General features: G+C 49.4%; 1 protein-coding gene across 17 annotated transcripts; it reads right to left on the bottom strand.

The window, feature by feature from the left end:
* Positions 1-2,884: 2,884 nt before the first annotated feature.
* On the bottom strand, positions 2,885-17,522 carry SF1 (splicing factor 1). Of its 17 annotated transcripts, none has more exons than XM_033207273.1 (14): positions 16,635-17,040; positions 14,767-14,895; positions 11,706-11,781; positions 8,536-8,688; positions 8,242-8,331; positions 7,703-7,886; positions 7,499-7,614; positions 7,296-7,403; positions 6,388-6,568; positions 5,852-6,125; positions 5,480-5,539; positions 5,190-5,369; positions 4,241-4,445; positions 2,885-3,808 (listed from the first exon to the last, which is right to left on the bottom strand). In XM_033207273.1, the coding sequence occupies exons 1-14, from the start codon at positions 16,663-16,665 to the stop codon at positions 3,679-3,681; spliced, it is 1,917 nt and encodes a 638-aa protein (XP_033063164.1). In that variant the 5' UTR covers positions 16,666-17,040; the 3' UTR covers positions 2,885-3,678. The 17 variants fall into 17 exon arrangements, with proteins under 17 accessions (XP_033063164.1, XP_033063161.1, XP_033063170.1 ...); XM_033207270.1 differs by having other exon boundaries at positions 16,260-16,665; XM_033207275.1 differs by adding an exon at positions 16,260-16,422 and having other exon boundaries at positions 2,891-4,445; positions 16,635-17,522.
* Positions 17,523-19,213: the final 1,691 nt, after the last annotated feature.

Raw genomic sequence — 19,213 nt, 5'->3', positions numbered from 1 at the left:
AAAGGCACGGCACACTGTCTTCTGTAGTGCCTGCCACATTTCCAAGTAGAGAAAAAAGATCGGGAAAAGAACATCAAAATGCACCCCCACAAACACAGGGACGCAAACAACTTTTTCTTACATTTTTCTCTAATTTCCAATTTCTTTAAGAAGTGTTCCATAAACCATTAAAAAACAATGCCGGCCGGGCGCGGTGGCTCACGCCTGTAATCCTAACACTTTGGGAGGCCGAGGCCGGTGGATCTTCTGAGGTTAGGAGTTTGAGACCAGCCTGACCAACGTGGCGAAACCCTGTCTCTACTAAAAATACAAAAATTAGCCAGGCATGGTGGCACATGCCTGTAATCCCAGCTACTCAGGAGGCTGAGGCAGAAGAATCACTTGAGCCCGGGAGGCAGAGGTTGCAGCGAGCTGAGATCGCCACTACACACCAGCCTGGACAACACAGCGAGACTCTGTCTCAAAAACAAACAAAAACGCAATGCTGGCAGCTGTCAGGTCTCTTCCCCTTTCACAGGTTGCACCCCAGCCTCAGCTCCTGGGCCTCATCCCTATCCTCCACTAAGCACAGCTTGGACTCCAGCTTGGCCTGGCATCCAAGGTTCTTCACAGCCCACACTTGTCCCTTGGAGGGTTGCTGTGAGTAGAGCTGACTTCTTGGCAGTCCACTGCCAGGCAGGCAGTAGTTAACCATGCTGTCACCTCACAGCCCAATCGTGGCAGCCTGCTTTGGCCACACACACCTTCTTCGCATTGACCCCTATTTTCTGCAAGACTTTCCGTTCTGCCACTGAGGACCGATCCCCACAGACCATCACATCTTGCAGGCAGGGCAGGCCAAGTTCATTCCATCCTTCCCCAGCTACCCTCCCCTCTTGCACCTAGGGCGCTTGCTGTCTCATGAACAATTTTACTGGGCAATTTTTAACTTTCTCCAACTACCTTTTCTGTGACTTCTTTCAGTCTTTGTCATGCCATCACTCCCCACTGTTTCCAGGCTTTGTCCAGGGGTGACACTGCATGCCCCAGCCCCGCATGATCAAACCTGGGCAGCACGATCTCAGATTCTGTTTCCCTGCTTCCTTCACCCCTCCTTAGTGTTGTGTGTGCAGGTTTAATGAGCCCTGAAGCACTTTTACAACCTGAACTCACTCAAGGTTGTTTATGTCCAAGTTTCTAACTAGAAACCCGGCCTCCTTCCTTGAACCAATCATGGGTTTCTCCAGAACCCTTGGCTGAACTTCAGTAACACAGCTCTGAGGCTGACCTTTCTCCACTGGCATTCCCCTTGCCAGGCCTTGAGGGACCGGGACAGTGCTGCAACAGCAGCAGCAATGAACGGGGAGGGGGGTGGGGGAGGGCGGGGCAAGCACTGCCCTGTCACAGCGTGATGGAGTAAGGGCTTACTTTCCCACCCCAGGTGTCTTCAGACAGGTGGGCAGGCCTTTCTGTCTCTCCGATTCTGCCACAGAGGCAAATGCTTGCCACGGTGCAGAGGGCCAAGCTTTCCTGCTGTCTCTTCCATTTCAGGGCCTCCAGCACCTTGGAGACTGATGCCTTAGTCAGCCACTTCCTCTCCAAAACCTTAACAAAAGCTGACGGCAGGGAGCAGAGAGAGAGGGAGCACAGGAATGGAGCTAGCCTCGGGGGAGAGAAGGGGAGGAGATAGCTGGGCTGTGGTTAAGTCATTTATTGATTTTATTTCTAAAACCCACATAGCGCCACTTTGCCACTTCCAGAGCTTCAAAGAGCTAATTAACCGCCCAATGAGCCCACCAGGGAAACCAAGCTTGTGGGGGAAGCAATGAGGTGAAGCCAAGGTCAAATAGGGTAGCCAGGCCCCAGGCCCTGCCCCCATTCCGTCAGTTAAGGACAAAGGCAAAAAAGATGTCCTTCTTTTGGTGAGCCGAAGTTTAGGGCTTGGCTGGGGAAACGCACTGTGCCTGCCTTGCTTCTGAGGGCTCCCTCAAGCCCGGCAGATCCATAGCAAAGCACAGGCCTCCTGGACGGGGACCAGACACCCCAGTAAACAGCAGTAGCCAGCCCCAGCTCACAGCTGGAAAGCAGCCCAGGCCACAGTTGCTGGCCCCAGCAGCCAGGCAATGGGGGGAGCCTACTGTCCCTCAGCCGCCCTGAAGAAAGGAGAGGCAGGTGGAACCAGGGCAGCTCTAAGGCACCTCTCCCCAGGAGAGGACCTCACTACCTGGTGGAGACTACACATGGATTTCTCTGGAACCATTGAGAACAGGAACTACCCACTCATTGTCCAAGACATTAAAAAAAAAAGCAGAAGACCCTTCAAAAAGTGCTGGCAAAGCACAAGGTGGAGCACTTTATCCTGTCCCTGCCCCCCCACCCCAAGCCTACAGTGCTGGCAGGCTGCAAGTCACCAGCAGAGAAAGAAAAAAGCCACTTGGCGGTTTTAATTTTAGCTGCTCTGTGGCTGACAGGCAGGATTAGTTGGCTTGACCTTTAGTGTTGATGCCTCCCCAGGCCCAGGGCCTTAGGTGGCAGCTTCCAGGCACAAATCACCACTGGAGCTCATCAAACATGGAGGTCTGAGCCCCAAGAAAAGGCCTTCAAAGGACAGAGACTAGAAAGATGAGCGGTGACCAAGGAGGGGCAAAATTGGTTCTCAGCGATGTTAACTAGTCACCAAAGGGGAGACTGCGGAGCCACCCACACTCAGCTCCCACCACCACCAAAGCCACAAACAGGAGGCAGGTGGTGGTGGGCTTCCCTAAGTAACCACCCACAGTCTCACCCCCGGATCAGGTGCTGAACAAAAGTTAAGGCAACTTTGGTGCTGCTGCTGCTGGTAGAGGAAGTTTATGTGAAAAGAAAAAGCAGGGGGTGGGGAGGGCATTAAAAATAAAGAAGCAGACCCAGAAAACCACACTGCTCTTTTATTCAGTGGAACATCCCCGCTTTAGCGCAGTGTTGAATCTAACACCAAAAAAAGCCCAGAGAAATTTCTGCAGATAAACCAGTGAAGAGAACTCGCAGTATACATTATCATCAACATAATCACTCCATGGAGAGGGAAGCGGGAGGAAAAAGGAAGTAGAATGAACAAGGGGCTCAAACCCCTAGACACTGCAAAACATTCAGACATTTGGGATTAAAATAAAACACAAAAGAAAGCCTTCCAGGAAGGAGAGGACCAAATGGAATCTGAGGCAGCTCAGGTGGTCAAGGAGCACGGGAAGAACTCCAGGCTGGCAGGCAAGCCCAAGGGAGCTCAGGCTGCCCACCCACTGCTGGCAGGAGCGCCAGGGCGGATGGGAATCCCGGAACCTGGAAATGAACCTACCCTCGGCAACTGTACAAGACTCCCTTGACAAGGGTGGCAGAGACTAAAAAACCTCACACTTTAAACATCTTCGGGGGTGGCTATGGCACCTTGAAAAACTTAGAACCAAAGAACCCCACAACCAGCTTGACGTGAATGGCCAAAGCCCATGCCCAAAACCATTTGCTCCCCTCTCCTTGGTAAGGGAAGGAGAACTGGAGAGAAGGGAAAGGAATCTAATTGCAGCAGAAGACCGGGGAGAGCATCTCCTTGGACGGAGTCTGAAGAAAGGAAGAGATAAGGAAATAACAAAGGAAAAAGAAAAAAATTAATAAAAATTTCACGATATGGAGCCAGCGTGTTCCGATTCCGTCCACAAAAATAACTCAGGCTGCTTTGCCGAACCATCCTGTCCACCAGGGGCGCTGCTGAGGCTGTCTGCCTGGAAGGGTCACCAATGGGCGCGGAAAGTCCTCACTCTCATGGCTCGGGCCATCGCCGCCGCGGGGAGGGATCCTGGCGGCCCGGTTTGGGGAGAGGCAAAGGGAGTTGGGTGAGGAGAGAAAGAAGACAAAGAAGACACTCGATGCTACGGGGCGCCAGGAGAGCTCAAGCTGGCGCCCCTACTACCACCTGCCCGTTCCCAAGCGAATCCTCAGTCGCTTGGCCCAGCCCAGTGCGTGCACACACACACATGCGTGCACACACAATCACATGCGTGCGTCCCAATGTCTGGCTCCATATGGTGAGGTTCGGCGTGTTTAAACGAGACCAATTCTCTCTATATATAATATATATTTTCTTAAAAAACAAGTCTAGTTCTGTGGTGGAGGCGGTGGGGGAGCTGGAGGCATCCCGAAGGGCGGCATGCCCGCCACCCCCATGCCCATCATGGTGACAAAGTTAGAAGGGTCCATGGGAGGCGGAGGAGGAGGGGGCGGGGCATACATCATGCCGGCGGAACCAGGCGGTGGAGGCGGCGGAGGGGGAGGGGCCCCAGGCGGCAGAGGCGGCTGGACCCCGGGGGGCAGGGGCACCATAGTGGGGTTGCCTTGCATCTGAGGGGCTCCTGGAGAAGCTGCGGCAGCCGCCTGCTGCTGTTGCCATGGCGGGATGGACCCTGTGCCAGCGCTCGTGGTGGTAGTCGTCGTATCTGGGGTGGTAAAGAAGCCCAAGGTCACACGCGCGGGGGCACACCGCGGCTGTCTGCGGCTGCTGCCTTGGGATGGGGGCGAGGGGCGCCTGCTCCTTGCTTGGCATGCGGTACGGTGGTGGGGGGCGGGCGGGCGGGGCTGGTGATGGGGAGTGGAGGGGTGGGCACGACTACCCTGGGGTCAGCCTCGAGGTCTCTGGGCTTAACAGAGTAAGCCCTTTGTCACCAATGCCCCTGGAAGGGCTGAGGGGAAGGTACCAGACACAAGAACAGCTCTGATGTCCCTCCGCCCAGCCGCCGCCACCACCGAACGGCACATTCAACCTCAAGGCCACAGCTGCTCTCTCCCCACTGCCCGGTCCTAGCTCTGCAGTCTCTCACCCCAATCACAGCCCTCGCCAGAGCAAGCATGCACCATCCCACTCGACCCATATGCACCAGGCTCAGTCCAGCCAGCCGCTCACTCAGCCTGCGAGGCTCTGGACTTCTGGCCCCCTACCTACACTACCAGGCTCCCCTTCAGGCCCCCACGAACCTCTCCCCAGACACAACCACACCAAACATCAGCTCTCCTCTTCAAGATGCCCCTCCACCCCCTGGACCAGGAGGCCCTTTCTGTTTACAACCCCAGCAGAGCTCAGGGGCTCATCCTAAGGCACCTGCCTGCTTGTGTGAGGCTCTATGGTTCCTGTCAGCCCCACCCCCATCCCACCCACCCCCACAAGCCCAAAATATTCTACTCACTTTGCTGCCATGGCAAGGGGGTACTGGAAGCCATACTGCTGCTGGGCGGAGGGGGTGGCGGAGGCTGCTGCTGCTGTTGTTGCCATGGGGGAAGAGGACCAGAGGGAGGGGGTGGGGGCTGCCCACTGGGAGGCGGCGGCGGTGGCGGCATCATGCCCATAGGTGGCGGCGGCATCATACCTGCGGGTAGGTGGAGGCAAAGATGAGGCCTCAGGGAAACGGGGGGATTTGGGCCACAGCCCCCACTCACCCAAGCCTAGGTGAAGACCCAGTCAGCAGACAGCCATTACCTTTTCCTTGATGCAGGCGATAGACCCCAGAGCCCACAGGCGTACTTCCCAGGTACTGATCTTGATGGAAGGAAAGAGCAGGGACTTAGCAGGACATTGGAACTGGCCAGGGAAGCCACCCCTGTGATAACCTGAGTTGCTGTCCTTACGCGAGTTCTGAAAACCATGCCTGTAAAAGGCAGGTCTACCCAACACAACATCACTCCCTGACCCAGAATGGAGTCTTGCTCCTTCCAGAGCCATAACCCTGGCAAGTCAGGCAGATCTGGCACATTGCCCAGCTACTTGAGAGTTGCTTCTAGCAAACACTGACCTGACATAACCCCTTGCTCATCCCAAAGCCCCAAGGTTTCTGGTCTGACACTTACTTACCCATTGGAGGAGGGCCATGGTGCCCAGGAGGGTGGGGGCCCTGGTTCATCGGTGGTGGTGGTGGCTGCATCCAAGGGGGTGGGGGTCCATTGGGGTTGTGCTGCATGGGATGTCCACCATGCCCACCTGTCAGGCTGGGTAATGGGTGTGGGAAGCTGTGGGGGCCACCTCCGGGCCCACCAGGACCACCTCCATGCATGCCATGGTAGGGCCGACTCTCTGAAGGGCCAGAATTCATCCAGGGTGGGCGGCTCTGGGTGGTAGACATGAGAGACTACGTGAGAGCATTTCCCGCCAACGTCCCTGCCTGTGCCCCCTAGTGGCAACATTGTTCTTCTGGTAATGCCACAGGACCAGAACACAGTAACAAGGTCTTCCCAAAGTGAGAAGTCCCCAAACTGGCCTGAGATCCCGGAAGAACAATGTTGCCATTCACATCCATCTATCTGCTCTACCCAAACCACGTGGCCATAGCTCCCAGTCTCTGCAGTAGAGAATGGGGAAGCCAGACCAAGATAACCAGCCCCTAGGCTCACCGGTGGAGGTGGGTTGTTGGCGGGAGCAGCAGGACGAGGTGCACTGGCCAAGGGTGTGGTGGCAGGCCCAGAGGTAGAGCCCACAGATGCTGGGACAGGTGCTTCACCCAGTTCAGCCATGAGGGACAAATATTCTTTATCCATCCGTGCTTTATCCTGAGCTGACTGGGGATCACCAGGCCTGAAGTGGGGTGAGGGACACAAACAGAGAAGGAAAAATTTGTTAAGGAGGAAGCTTTTATCCTGAGGAACCAACATAAACTTTTGAAGAATTCAATCACCAGATCATCACACATCTTTCTAACCCCTTACTGGGCATGGCTCTCAACAGTCTCATTAGATCTTCAGTTTCGTGCCCAGTTCTGCATCTGGGATCACCAGAGCAGAGGGGCCCTGGGTGAAGAGCACAGGAGACCCTGACCATCGATGAAGCACAGGTTCACTCAAGTCAATTTCATCAAAATTCATTCCCAGTTTGAGGAAAGGAAAATCTATGCAAGACTGGCACAACTGCCAGAACGAACTTCCTGAACAAAACCTTACATATTTGCCAGCCAGTCAAAAAGTGTTGATATCCAGTGCTGACTTGCAACTGGTCAGAAATCTGTAGAGATTGCTTAGTCTTCTTGAACCAATTCTGAACAGCAAAAGCAGTGAATTTCCTATTGAGCCCCAGTGAAAACATTTATACCCAAAATGGAAGCTTCCAGTTTTCTTGGGCTTAAGACAAACAAGGGTATCTGTACAGCCTATTTCTAATCATCCTGGGCTTTAAATCACACCATTACAGCCGACACTAACAGAAAGGATGTTTCTCTTGGTAAGATTAACAGCAACCAATTAATGTGACAAAAGAGTTGTCCTGCACATTGCAGGCTACCAGAAAACCACAAGAGCCAGCCCCTCACCTTTGGAATTTGCAGTCTGAAGCAATGTGGCCAGCCCCTCCACACTTGGTACACACTGTGGTGTTGGTAATGCTGCGGGTCTCTGAGCTCTGCCAGGGTCTTAAGATCCTATTAAGGGAAAAAGAGGTCAATGCAAGGGGACAATCTGTACTTCCACAGGTTCTTCAGGTTTCCACACTCTCTCCTTTAAACTGATCACATACCTGTTGTCGTCTTCCCGAAGGGTCCCATTCAAGCGAGCCAACTCCCGAAGCTGCATCTTCCGTAGATCATTCTGGTCCTCTGGGGTCTCGATACCCTGCTTCAGGATGTTTCTTATCTAGTCAATATGCAATGAACAGTTAAGTGCTTAGGGCCTCCACCTAGGTTTCTGCCAAGGCGGCTTCCTTTCTGGGCTCACCACTCACCTGTTCCACTGCCTTTTTGACGTTCTCCATTGTGTTGGCGGTGACCAGGGCATGAAGTGGTTCATCTTCTCCTGGCAACATCTGGCCATCTTTGCGCCCAACCTTCCCTTCTTTCACAGACCCTTTCCCCCGGATCATAATCTTGGCATTGCACTCCTTCTCTATGTTCTTCAGGGTGTTCCCTCTATAGAGAGGCAGAAATGACTGAGTTTATACCTGACAAATTCACACTCAAGAGGGAATAGAGGCTGGACCAATTTGACACTGGTGGGAAACCACAAGCGCAGAGAATTGGATTTTCCCACCAAAAGCTCCATGAACTCTACATTACAGTCAGCCACAGTAAACCTGAGGATTTGACTTCTCCGCACTAGCGCGGAAGTTAAGACAACTTCTCAAAGAAAGGCATTAACTCAGTCAAAATGAATGTCCTACCAAAAAGGGGAAAAGTAAGCCAACGGTACCCAATTAGGCACAAAACGGACACATCTCAGAGGCTCTAAAGGAATTCTATATCCTATAGACTAGCAGTTACTCACCTGGGCCCAATGAGCAGCCCCACAAAGTTGATTTCTGGGTACTCATCTTGTGGAATCATGACTTTATCACTCACACGTGTTGCTGGAGGTCTAAGAAAGAAAAGCCTGTCACTGCACACATTTCTGGAGAATGACACAGTCAGTAGCTTTTCTAAAACTAACTACTGGTACACCAAGTGCTAATTATGGGTGATTTGGGGTAAGAGGTGAGTAGTGCCAATACTGTCCCATCCCAGCAAGTCACCCATGATCTGCATGTTTCCTCATCCCAGATGACCTAGGCCCTCTGCTTACTTGTAATCTGCAGGTGGCTTGAAATCTGGATTGAGTGCAACCATCTCTGTGATGAGGTTGTGCCGCTCCTCTTCCAGCTTTTTGCGGGTGCGGAACTCTCGGGTGTTAAGCCGCTTCCCCTCACTATTGTAGATGGGCTCAGGGGAAGGGGACCTGTGGGAAACAGACTCCCGTTTACTATTCTGCCCCGACTTCTCTCATTCCCACATGGACTATTAACAAGTCTCTCCCAGCCCCTCTGCCTCTCAGACCCTAATACAACATTCCGGAGGAACCGACCATAACGTGTGCTACTCAAGATCGTGTGGAATGGGGAGATGGAAGCTGGCTGAACATTAAGGGTCTGGGGTGTGTGTGAGAAAGGAAAAAAAAAAAAGTTTTGCATCTAGAAGTGATGAGAGGGAAAAAATGTCTATCCTTTGGGGAAAATCTCTGGACTATAAGTGGCAAGGACAGTATCATCCCCTGGAGTCTTCTTGCCAAATATGGATTTTCTTCCATTTCGGAAAAAATTACAATATTCCAACTTTATGAACCACAGAAACCCCAAGTTTAGGCAAAATGTTCACTCTTGGAGAGCTAATGCCCTAGGAGGAAAAGCTTCTGTACCCCCTAACACATAGTGCGCATGAGCTCTTTAACCCAATGCAACTGGGACTGAAGGCTACTGCAGCTACTGGCCCCCACAATGGAGAGAGATGGTTCAAGGCTTCGTCTTTGCTTTTCCTTCAATGGCCTGGCTGGCTGTGTCCAAGGCCCAGGAGACAACCTGTTTTCTGGGTGTTCGAGGTTGGGGAGTCTGAGTAGAGAAAAACGTTAAAGTGCTAAAGCAGCTTCTGCGAGAGGCTGCAAATGCAGACTTGGTCAAATACTTGTCTAGGGTCTGAACCTGCAAACAGCAAGGGGAAAACCTATGATTCTCCACCAGAGTTTACAAGTCCAGAAAGCAGATTTTCTCTCTCTCATTTTTTTTAAGGAGTAAAATGCTGTTGCTACAAGTAAAAAAATATAATGATAAAATGGTCAGTTTACCACAGCTGGATTTTGCGGTAATAAAAAAGAGAGGTTACACTCCTAGAATTTTGAGTTAAGATTACAAAAAGGACCATAGCTTGATATTCTGAATGAAAATTTAGTAGCAGCTGCAAGAAGGGAAGAGACCATGTGGATCAGGTTATTAAAAAAACATCCTGAAAGTAGTCAAGACTCCTATACCCTTGGTTTAGTTGAGAGAACCTTGCCTAGTTGGAGAGCAAGGACTGAACTCGGCTGCTCCCACTGTCTTCAGCCTAAAGGGAACCATGTCACACCACGTTACACACACGATGGAATAAAAGGTCAGGTTTGTTCATGGCTAATGACGGCTAAATGACACCTCCGTTTCTAGCATTTGTATAAACTGTTAGCACAATCCAGTAAAAGTGAACAAAAGCAAACATACCCCAGCTCATTAGACTACCATCTTATACATTTAAGTCTACAAGAAAAGTTTTAAACATGTTTTACTGTGCAAGTTAAGCAGCATCAAAATAACAATAAAGTGGCTTAATTGATATAAACACCTTTTTAATAAATTATCTTAATTAAGAAAACCCATGCATTTCCCTCCAACCTGGGCTCAAAAGCAAAACCAATCAGGCATTAGAGCCTCTTTCAAAACTGAATACAAGGGAGGAAAAACCCTGCTCTGGTTTTATTTCTAACATGCTTGACATTTCTAATTCCCACCCCATAGCTGTCTAGAATTAAGCACTCTTGGCTAGTTACAAAAACAAGTCTTACCAGCACCCAATTGGCCATGTGAAGGCCTCACAACAGTTTAACCTCTTCCCAAATTGCAGAAGTGAAAGGCAAAAACTAGTATTCTAGAGGTTAGACTGGCCCGACTTCTTCACCTCCAATAGGCATCGGCTAGATCAACTAAATTCTAATCCCAGTTATCCAGGAAGCAAAGAAGGTTTGTTAAAAATTCAACCTTTGGAGGAACTGACTGGTGACCTGTAGACACATTATTAAAGGGAAAAAGGCCAAAAAGGCACTAAACAGTTGTGGTCTGTAACCTACAATGTAAATTTTTTTAAAAAAACTTCAAAAAGAAATGAAACACAACACAACCCTACAACCAAAATCTATCTATAGGTAAAATATAGCAAACGTAGTAAGTAAAATTAAAGAGTCAATATGGAGAAACAAGGATGTTAATGTTTCCTGGCAAAGAGCGGAAGAAAGATGCATGAGTGAGTGACTTCTAAAGCCATTACATCATCTTCCAGATTTAAAAAGCTATTAACTAGGTAACAAAAGCCAAAAACACTACTTTTTAAAGCAAAGTCTTTTCAACTATGCTGTATGCACTAAGAGAAAATTCAGTGAGAGGGAGAGACTTACTGCCCTTCAAATTAAATGACCAATTTTAGCTGTCCAATCAGCTAACAAAATTCCAGTTTAAAAAAGTTCATCTCCCCCACACAAATTATTTTTCTAAGGTGAGAGAAACTGCAAATTGAAATGACATGACCACAGCTGTTTGAGGCCCACACTCCCTTTAAGGAAAAAAAAAAGTAATTTAGGGTTGGTTGCATGCCTTCCCAAAATAGGTGAGAATATTCTGGCCCCTCCCAATACCCCCAAGGCAATGGCCAAGGCTGAAAGTTAACTGGCAGTGAAGGAAGTTGGTTAGAAATCTCATCTGATTTTGAAACCATCTCAAAACCATGAGCAGGAAGACTGCAGCAATGAGCGGACCAGAGCTCCTGGCTTGCTCAAGTTCAGTGATGCTCAAAAATATTTTTAGTCCCTGCACCGTGTACCTGTGAGAAAAACTATGCCCTGGGCTTTCGGCCAAAGCAGGTACTGAAAAGGCAGGTTAACAGGTCACCTCACTGTCCCTAAGGGTGGGTAAATCAGGTTAAGATCTACATGCTTACCAATTGGAAACCAGTTGTCCATTTTCCTGTAACTTTTTATTCTCCCAACATTTAAGTTTTATTCCAATTTTCTAACTGTTGACTGACCATACATTATTTCTAATTAAACCTTAATCCCCAGAGTGGTCAGGGTAGTCGTCATACTAGGATTTTATTGAACTGACACAATATGTTGCCACCAGTAAAACGTATTGAGAAAAAGGTAAAAGCGTTACTGTCAGCTGGTTAAAACTGTTTCCCAACCTGTCCTCAGGGTTAGGGGGGATGCCCAGGTCTCCTGTGCGCAGTTTACGAGTCAGGTCTTCTATCTGCAGTTGCACTGGAAGAAACCAGGTTAGGAAAGAAAAAAAAGGATGGAAAAAAGACAATGTTACCAATAAACATCTCAAATCTCAACAACAAGCATGAAGAACTCGGAGACTTTGAAAGGGACGATTGATCAGTGAACACATTGAAGCAAAAACCCCCAACCACCTATCGGCAGGAGTCCTTTTACATCTATAGGTTTTTTTCACTTCAAAATGGTTATCACTTAAGGAAGCAAACAGTTTGTTGGAAGAGGGGTTAGCAATAAAGACTGTTCACTAAGGCTAACATCCAAGCAATTATGAGGTGTTTCACCTCTTCCTCCCCACCAAGGCTTGCTTACAATTGGTACCCAGAACCAAAAACCATGTTATGTCACCAATACCCGATTCCCATCAAATTACTTGAGGGCAAGAACTGAGTTTTTCTTCATTAAATATTAAACATAGCCCAAAATGAGACCCAATTAACAAGGGACAAGGAAAAATACCATTTGAGCAAAGATCATTTTCATTAATACCGCATTTAAAATTCCTTAAATAAGACATTTAACAACAAAATTCAACACCTTACAGAAATTTGTACATACTCTTTCTGTACAACCAGACCTGTACTAGTAAGGGTCTCCCAATACCTGTAGCTTTTATTCAATTATATGAAATATTTATTCAAACATTAAATGACAAACCACATATCTTAATAAACCAGTAACCATAAGTGCTAAGAATTTATTTTCAGGCTCGCTATTCATATGGGGAGTAGGCGTGTAGAAGAATGGAATGTGTGATCAAGGACAATGTACGTGGCTCTTGGGCCTTGACCAATGAGGCTGTGCATGAAAAAGAGAGATGAGGGTTTCACAAAAGTTGCCAGTGACTCCAGGGAAATGTTACACGGCTGATTTTCCAAGATAATGGGAACTGCAGAGCCAGAGCAGCTTTCTTCAACGTGCGGAATAACCACCTGTTCCTTACCTTAGTAGCATCTGAGAATTTTGAGCAGGCATCTCCAATAAGGGCAAGTGTTACTAGGTTGGGTTAAAATTGAGCTGGTTCCAAGATAGGATTAATGCGTCTAACCAAAGATTGCTTCTAACTTTAAATACATCCACAGGGCTATACCACACCCACACACTGAAACCGTGAAGAAATGAAAACCCATTATTATCAAAAGATACCGGCCAGACGCAGTGGCTCATGCCTGTAATCCCAGTACTTTGGGAGGCCGAGGCGGGCAGATCATGAGGACAAGAGGTCAAGACCATCCTGGCCAACATGGTGAAACCCTGTCTCTACTAAAAATACAAAAAAAATTAGCTGGGCATGGTGCCATGCGCCTGTAGTCCCAGCTACTTGGGAGGCTGAGGCAGGAGAATCGCTTAAAGCTGAGAAGGGCAGGCTGCCGTGAGCCGAGATCGCGCCACTACACTCCAGCCTGGTGACAGAGTAAGACTCCGTCTCTCCAAGAAAAAAAAAAAAGACACTGAGGGCATCCTGAACAAAGCAGTATGTACTGTGGAAGACAGAAAATTAGTGAGACACATGGCTCCCCAAGCTCTTTTATGCTAAAAAGTTCTGACTTTGCAGTTGAGTATTAAGCTCAACAACTCGAGGTGAAAGTCACCTTCACTGAGAGGGGAAGGTGAGTCTTCCTAACTGACTATGGAGATGCGTGGCCTGATCTAAATAAATAGGGTCATTCTCTTCTATGAAGAACTACACCTCTCCTTTGATTCTACCTATTTTGATTATAGCAATAAATAGTCCTTAGGGCCCAGTGAACTAACCAGCCCTCTACAGAAAGAGAAATGGAGAGATGTAAGAAATTTGTGCTCTTCCCATTTTCTAAGTATGCTTGTGTTCTTGGGATATCACTCCACTAGGGGCATTTCACAAGGTTGTAAAGACCCAGAATGGTCTAATATGAGACACAAGGGAATGGGTGGGAGTAGACAGGAACAGTAGGGGAAAGAGTAAGTATTAGTAGTACTGTGAAAGGAGACAGACAATTCCAACGCCTCAAAATTCTCAGCAGTCTAAAAAACAGGAAATTAAGACCCTCAAGAGTAGTTAACATGCTGGCCTTGAAGCGTTTTGGTTGTGAAGGCCACAGCCTCGTAGGCTTAGGAGGTCTTTGCCCGAATTTCCTCCAAAGGGGATGTTTATTTGGTTAGTAGAAAATGTTTATCAAGTGAACTTTTTTGAAACAGCTTTAAAAGGTAAAACTTTCATTAAAAACTTTTTTTCAAAAAAGCAATTTTGAAGTTAATTTCAATTCCACTGTGGACAGTCATTCTTAATTCTCAAAACCTCCCAGCAGATAAAACCTTTTTATCCTAGCACTTCATTCCATATCCATGCAATATCCCTTTCCCAGCAGAGTTAAGAGTAAATACAAGAGCCTTCATTTTAAGACAGCTCTCCATAAACCAAACCAGCAAAGACGTTGAAGGGAAGGTTAAATTCTTAAATTCAAGAAAATAAAAAGGGATAAATTGTAAACACATTTTCAGAACCACTTTTTGTCATTTTTTTTTTTCTTTCAGAAAGTACCTATAAAAAGTAAAAGATCACATTTTAGGGGGAGAAATATGAAATTATGGTGAAAGGCCATGCTGTGAAAAGTACTTGGTTTACAGTACCTGCGGTGTTCTCCACTGGGGCCTGTCCAGAGAGGCAGATGACACTCACCTCATCAACTGGCAATGAATAACAGCAGCTGAAAAGGGTGGGCTGCTGGTCTGGGGACTGTTCTTACCCCTAAGTGAGACCCTACCTTCCTGACACTCATGAAGAACACTGCAGTTATGAACAGACCAAAACAAGGAGCTGCAAATGCAGAACTCACTGGGCAAAAACTGACAGATGATACCAAAGTCATGAAAGTATCTCATCTCAAAAAAGATAACTACAATCTCAAACGTTCAAGAAATGCAGATCTTGCTCAGAATAAATCATAACAATCTCAAAGTGCATTTGGATGCAGAACGTATATTTACCTATATAAGCTCTTTCTTGTTCTCGAGTAAGTCCAGGGGGAATAACTGTAGGCATTCCCGGAATCACTGTCTTCTGTTCCATTGTGTCTTGGTTCCAGCGGCTCCTCTTCCGCTTCTTACTTGGGAAGTCTAAAGGCAAAAACAAAATCCATCAGATGTAAATATAAATAGTTACCAACAGACAGTTAAGGGTATTTAACGTACTACACAGAAACTCAGCAGATTGTGAAACTGAGAACTTAACCTAAAACTTAAACAGCAAAAAAACAGAAAACAAACCTCAGAGATCAGAGATTTAAAGCTTATGGCCACTACAAGGGTATGTGGTCCTGGGTCAGGCAAGTTAACATTTCACCTTCTTTTGTCTAGAGAAACTGTCAAATATATAAACATGGTAATCTTAATGTATAAGACTGCAGAGAGTGTTAGATACGTACTACATCAACCATGAGTGTTCTGAAATCCTCAGGGGAGACACAAATACACTGAAGAATCATAGGTTTGTAAAGCAGCCCTGATGGGACTGGAGGCTCCGCCCACTTCCACTCCCCTCACCAGTCACTTTTCTATGAGGCAGAACCGAGAGCTAAACCTAGTTACACCCTACCGAGTGGGAAAAGCCCAATTCTTCAACACGATCACTTTTGTCTTCGTAAGTTTGGCCAAGATCAGCATTCAATTTTCCTGGCCAGTTGGACACTCAGGGTCTGAACTTTTAAAAGGATCTATCAAAAATTCAACACAACCACCACCTATACAACAGCAGCCAAGTTCTCCTTCCCCCATACACAGGCAGAAACTCCCTACATTTAGCACAAGAGTCCTTCTATTTCCCAGGGGATACAGGATCAGAGGGAAAAACTTTTTAAAACAGAGTGACAGGGGAGCTGGTCAGACTGAGATCTAAGGATACCAAACGCAGATTTAAAAAAACAACTAGAGTTCTCTCCCCAAAAGAGACCAAGAAAGATCAGACCCAACCATCACCTGAAGCATGCCACCCTCTCCCGGATGAAAACCCTGCCTTGCTATACAAGCAGAGAAGCTATCCTTGGTATGGTTCCCATTCTGGCTCCTGAACCAGAAAGGATCAGCCGCACGTTATCAGGTGAGGCTTTCACGCCCTGCTGGCATTCACAACCAGCACCCCGTCCAGTGCTTAACATCCACCACCCCTCTTCCCCACACCAGCGGACTGAAGGGCAATAGGGTGCCCAGAGTCTATAGAGCTGCGCCGCACAGCCCGGCCACCTCACTGCGTCTGCGCACAGAGCGCCTCCCGCCCGCCCAGCCCTCCCCAACAGCGCGCGTGCGCACTCGAGGCCTTAGAAACAGGCCGCGCGCGCCCTGGGGCGCCTCCGCCCGGGCCTCCCCGTGCGCGCGCGCGCGCGCGCGCCCCTGCCGCGTGCAGCCGCCGTCGCCGCCGCCGCGCGCCCCTCAGGCGGCCGGGCCCGTCCGCGCGACGCCTCTCGCGCTCTTTCGGCCCGACTCACCTCCTCCGCCGCCGGCCGGGCCCGGCTGCTGGTCCTTACGCGGCGGCTGGGGTGGCGGCGGCTGCGGCGGCGAGACGCGCTGGTAGAGCGCCGGCGGAGGGGGCGGCTGCGGCGGCGGGTACGAGGCGCCGGGGGACGGTGGAGGTGGAGGCGGCGGCGGCTGCTGGGGAGGCGGAGGGGGCGGCGGCGGAGGCGGCGGAGGCAGCGCCGCGAAGGGGAAGGCCGCGGTCAGGGCCCCCATCGAGCTCACGGGTGGGGGCGGCGGCGGCCCGGGAGCCAGCAGCCCCGCCCCAGGCCCGGGTGCAGGCGGAGGGCCCGGCTCGAAGCCCCCTTTGGGTCCGGGAAGCGGGGGGAGCCCGGGGGGGCCCAGCTTACCCAACGGCGTGGCGTTCGCTCCGGTCGCCATGGCGCCCCCGGGAACAGGCACCGGCAGCTGCTTTTCCTCGGCGGCGGCTTCTCCTTCGCAAGCCTCACGGGGGGAGGGGACCCGACTGCGCTGCCGGAGCGCGGAGCCCGTCCTCTCACGCGGCGGGCGGCGGCGGCGCGAGACGCACAAAGAGGGAGGAGAAAGGCCGCCGCGGGGGCGGGCCGGGGGCGTCGGGACCAGGGACTGGATTGGGCCGGGCCGAGGCGAAGGGTCGAAATCGGGGGCCTCCGATTGGCGGAGCCTCAGTCCTCCTTGATGAGCGCTGGGATTGGCCGAACCGTTAGGCCAGGCGAGGAAATGGCGGCGGAGTCCGGTGGGCTGGGAGGTGTCTCAGCGCGCACTTCATTTGTTACTGCGTGAACTGAGCTCGGAGTCCAGAAAGGAGGGGATGGGGTGGGGCGAGCTCTGTGACGGAGCGTCGACGAGCTCTCTCATTGGCTGCGGCGGTGGAGCCAATCAATTTCGCGTGCGTCGTAGTGTCGCGGGATTGGCTGTCGCTGGTTCCAGCTTTTTTCTACTCTCCTCCCTCGGGGGCAGTTTCTCCGGGATTAAGCGAGAAGTCGCGGCGGAAAAGGCCCAGCCGGAACGAGATTTATGGCGGGGGAATCCTGGAGCAGGAAGTGCGCATGCGTAGATAGAGCAACACCGCCTCTCCGCTAGTCTCCCTTCACCATCGACCCTCGGGTCCAGCATGGAAGCCCTAAGTGACGTCAACCTTTGTTCCCATGGTAACGCGGAACCTTGGGGCAGGAGCACGGGAGGGGCTGCTGCGCTCCGGAAAACCGGCTCCGTTACGCCGCAGGTAAAGAGACTTCCTGTTTTTTTTAAATAAAAAACCAAAAAGCTATGAATAGAGAAGACTTATTGAAGGATTAAAAACAGTATTTGAAGTGATGCAACAACATATTAGATGAAAGATAACATAAGGTTGTCAACTCAAAAGTTATAAATACACACTTCTATTGGAATCTCAACGGAGTTCAGAGGATTTAATTAAATGATCTTAAAATCGTATAAAACAATAACTACGGCCGGGCGGCGGTGGCTCACACGTAATCCCAGCACTTTGACAGGCCGAGGCGGGCGGATCACAAGGTCAGGAGTTCGAGACCAGCCTGACCAACATGGTGAAACCCCGTCTCTACTAAAAAATACAAAAATTAGCTGGGCGTGGTGGTACACGCCTGTAATCCCAGCTACTCAGGAGGCTGAGGCAAGAGAATCACTTGAAGCTGAGAGGCGGAGGTTGCAGTGTTCCGAAATCGGGCCACTGTACTTCAGCCTGGGTGACAGAGCGAGACTGTCTCAAAAATATATATAACTACCACAGTAGTGGGAAAACTTTACAAGATGGAGCAGGAGCTTGCCTTTCCAGATGACAAACATAGTATATAAAACAAAATAGGCCAGTGCAGTGGCTGACACCTGTAATCCCAGTACTTTGGGAGGCCAAGGTGGGCGGATCACCTGAGGTCAGGAGTTCAAGACCAACCTGACCAACACAGTGAAAACCCTGTCTCTACTAAAAGTACAAAAATTAGCCGAGCATGGTGGCAGGTGCCTGTAATCCCAGGTTCTCAGGAGGCTGAGGCAGGAGAATTGCTTGAACCCGGGAGGCGGAGGTGCAGTGAGCTGAGATCGCTCCACTGTTCTCCAGCCTGGGCAACAGAATGAGACTCCGTCTCAAAAACAAAAAAACCACAATAATAAAACAGTATGATACTGTTGGTAGGAAAGACACATTAGTGCAACAGAATCTGGAAATACCACAAAGGTGGTATTTTATTTCAATCAGGAAAAGATGATTTAGTTGATAAATGGTGTAGAATATTAAATTTAAACAACACATTTAGAATATAATTTAGGAGGCGGCCGGGCGCGGTGGCTCAAGCCTGTAATCCCAGCACTTTGGGAGGCCGAGACGGGCGGATCACGAGGTCAGGAGTTCGAGATCATCCTGGCTAACACGGTGAAACCCCGTCTCTACTAAAAAATACAAAAAAAGCTAGCCGGGCGAGGTGGCTGGCGCCTGTAGTCCCAGCTACTCGGGAGGCTGAGGCAGGAGAATGGCGTAAACCCGGGAGGCGGAGCTTGTAGTGAGCTGAGATTCGGCCACAGCACTCCAGCCTGGGTGACAGAGCGAGACTCCGCCTCAAAAAAAAAAAAAAAAAAGAATATAATTTAGGAGACTATAAGGGTAATCTAGGGATTGAGGGACTGCAAAGACAGGAACCTCAAACTAGAAAAAGATATGCTTGATTACCCCAAAAATTAACACTGTGATAAAAGTCAAGAGACAATGATAGATGAGGAAAAAATATTTGCCATACATGATAAAGAACCAATATCTGTAATATACAAAGAAATCTTAAAAACTAATTAGAAAAAAGGCAGAAACAATAGAAAAGGAACAAAAAATAGGAATGGACATATCTCAGAAGAATAAATCCAAATAGCCAAGAAACATGAAAGGGTGTACAACCCCTCTGCTGTGGTTTTTTAACATAAATATAAAAGATGTTGCGGC

The sequence above is a fragment of the Trachypithecus francoisi genome, unplaced genomic scaffold (genome assembly GCF_009764315.1).
Source record: "Trachypithecus francoisi isolate TF-2019V2 unplaced genomic scaffold, Tfra_2.0 Lachesis_group8, whole genome shotgun sequence".
In the NCBI taxonomy this organism is placed as follows: domain Eukaryota; kingdom Metazoa; phylum Chordata; class Mammalia; order Primates; family Cercopithecidae; genus Trachypithecus; species Trachypithecus francoisi.
The sequence above is the reverse complement of the archived record's forward strand: the minus strand, read 5'-3'. Positions and strand labels throughout refer to the sequence as shown.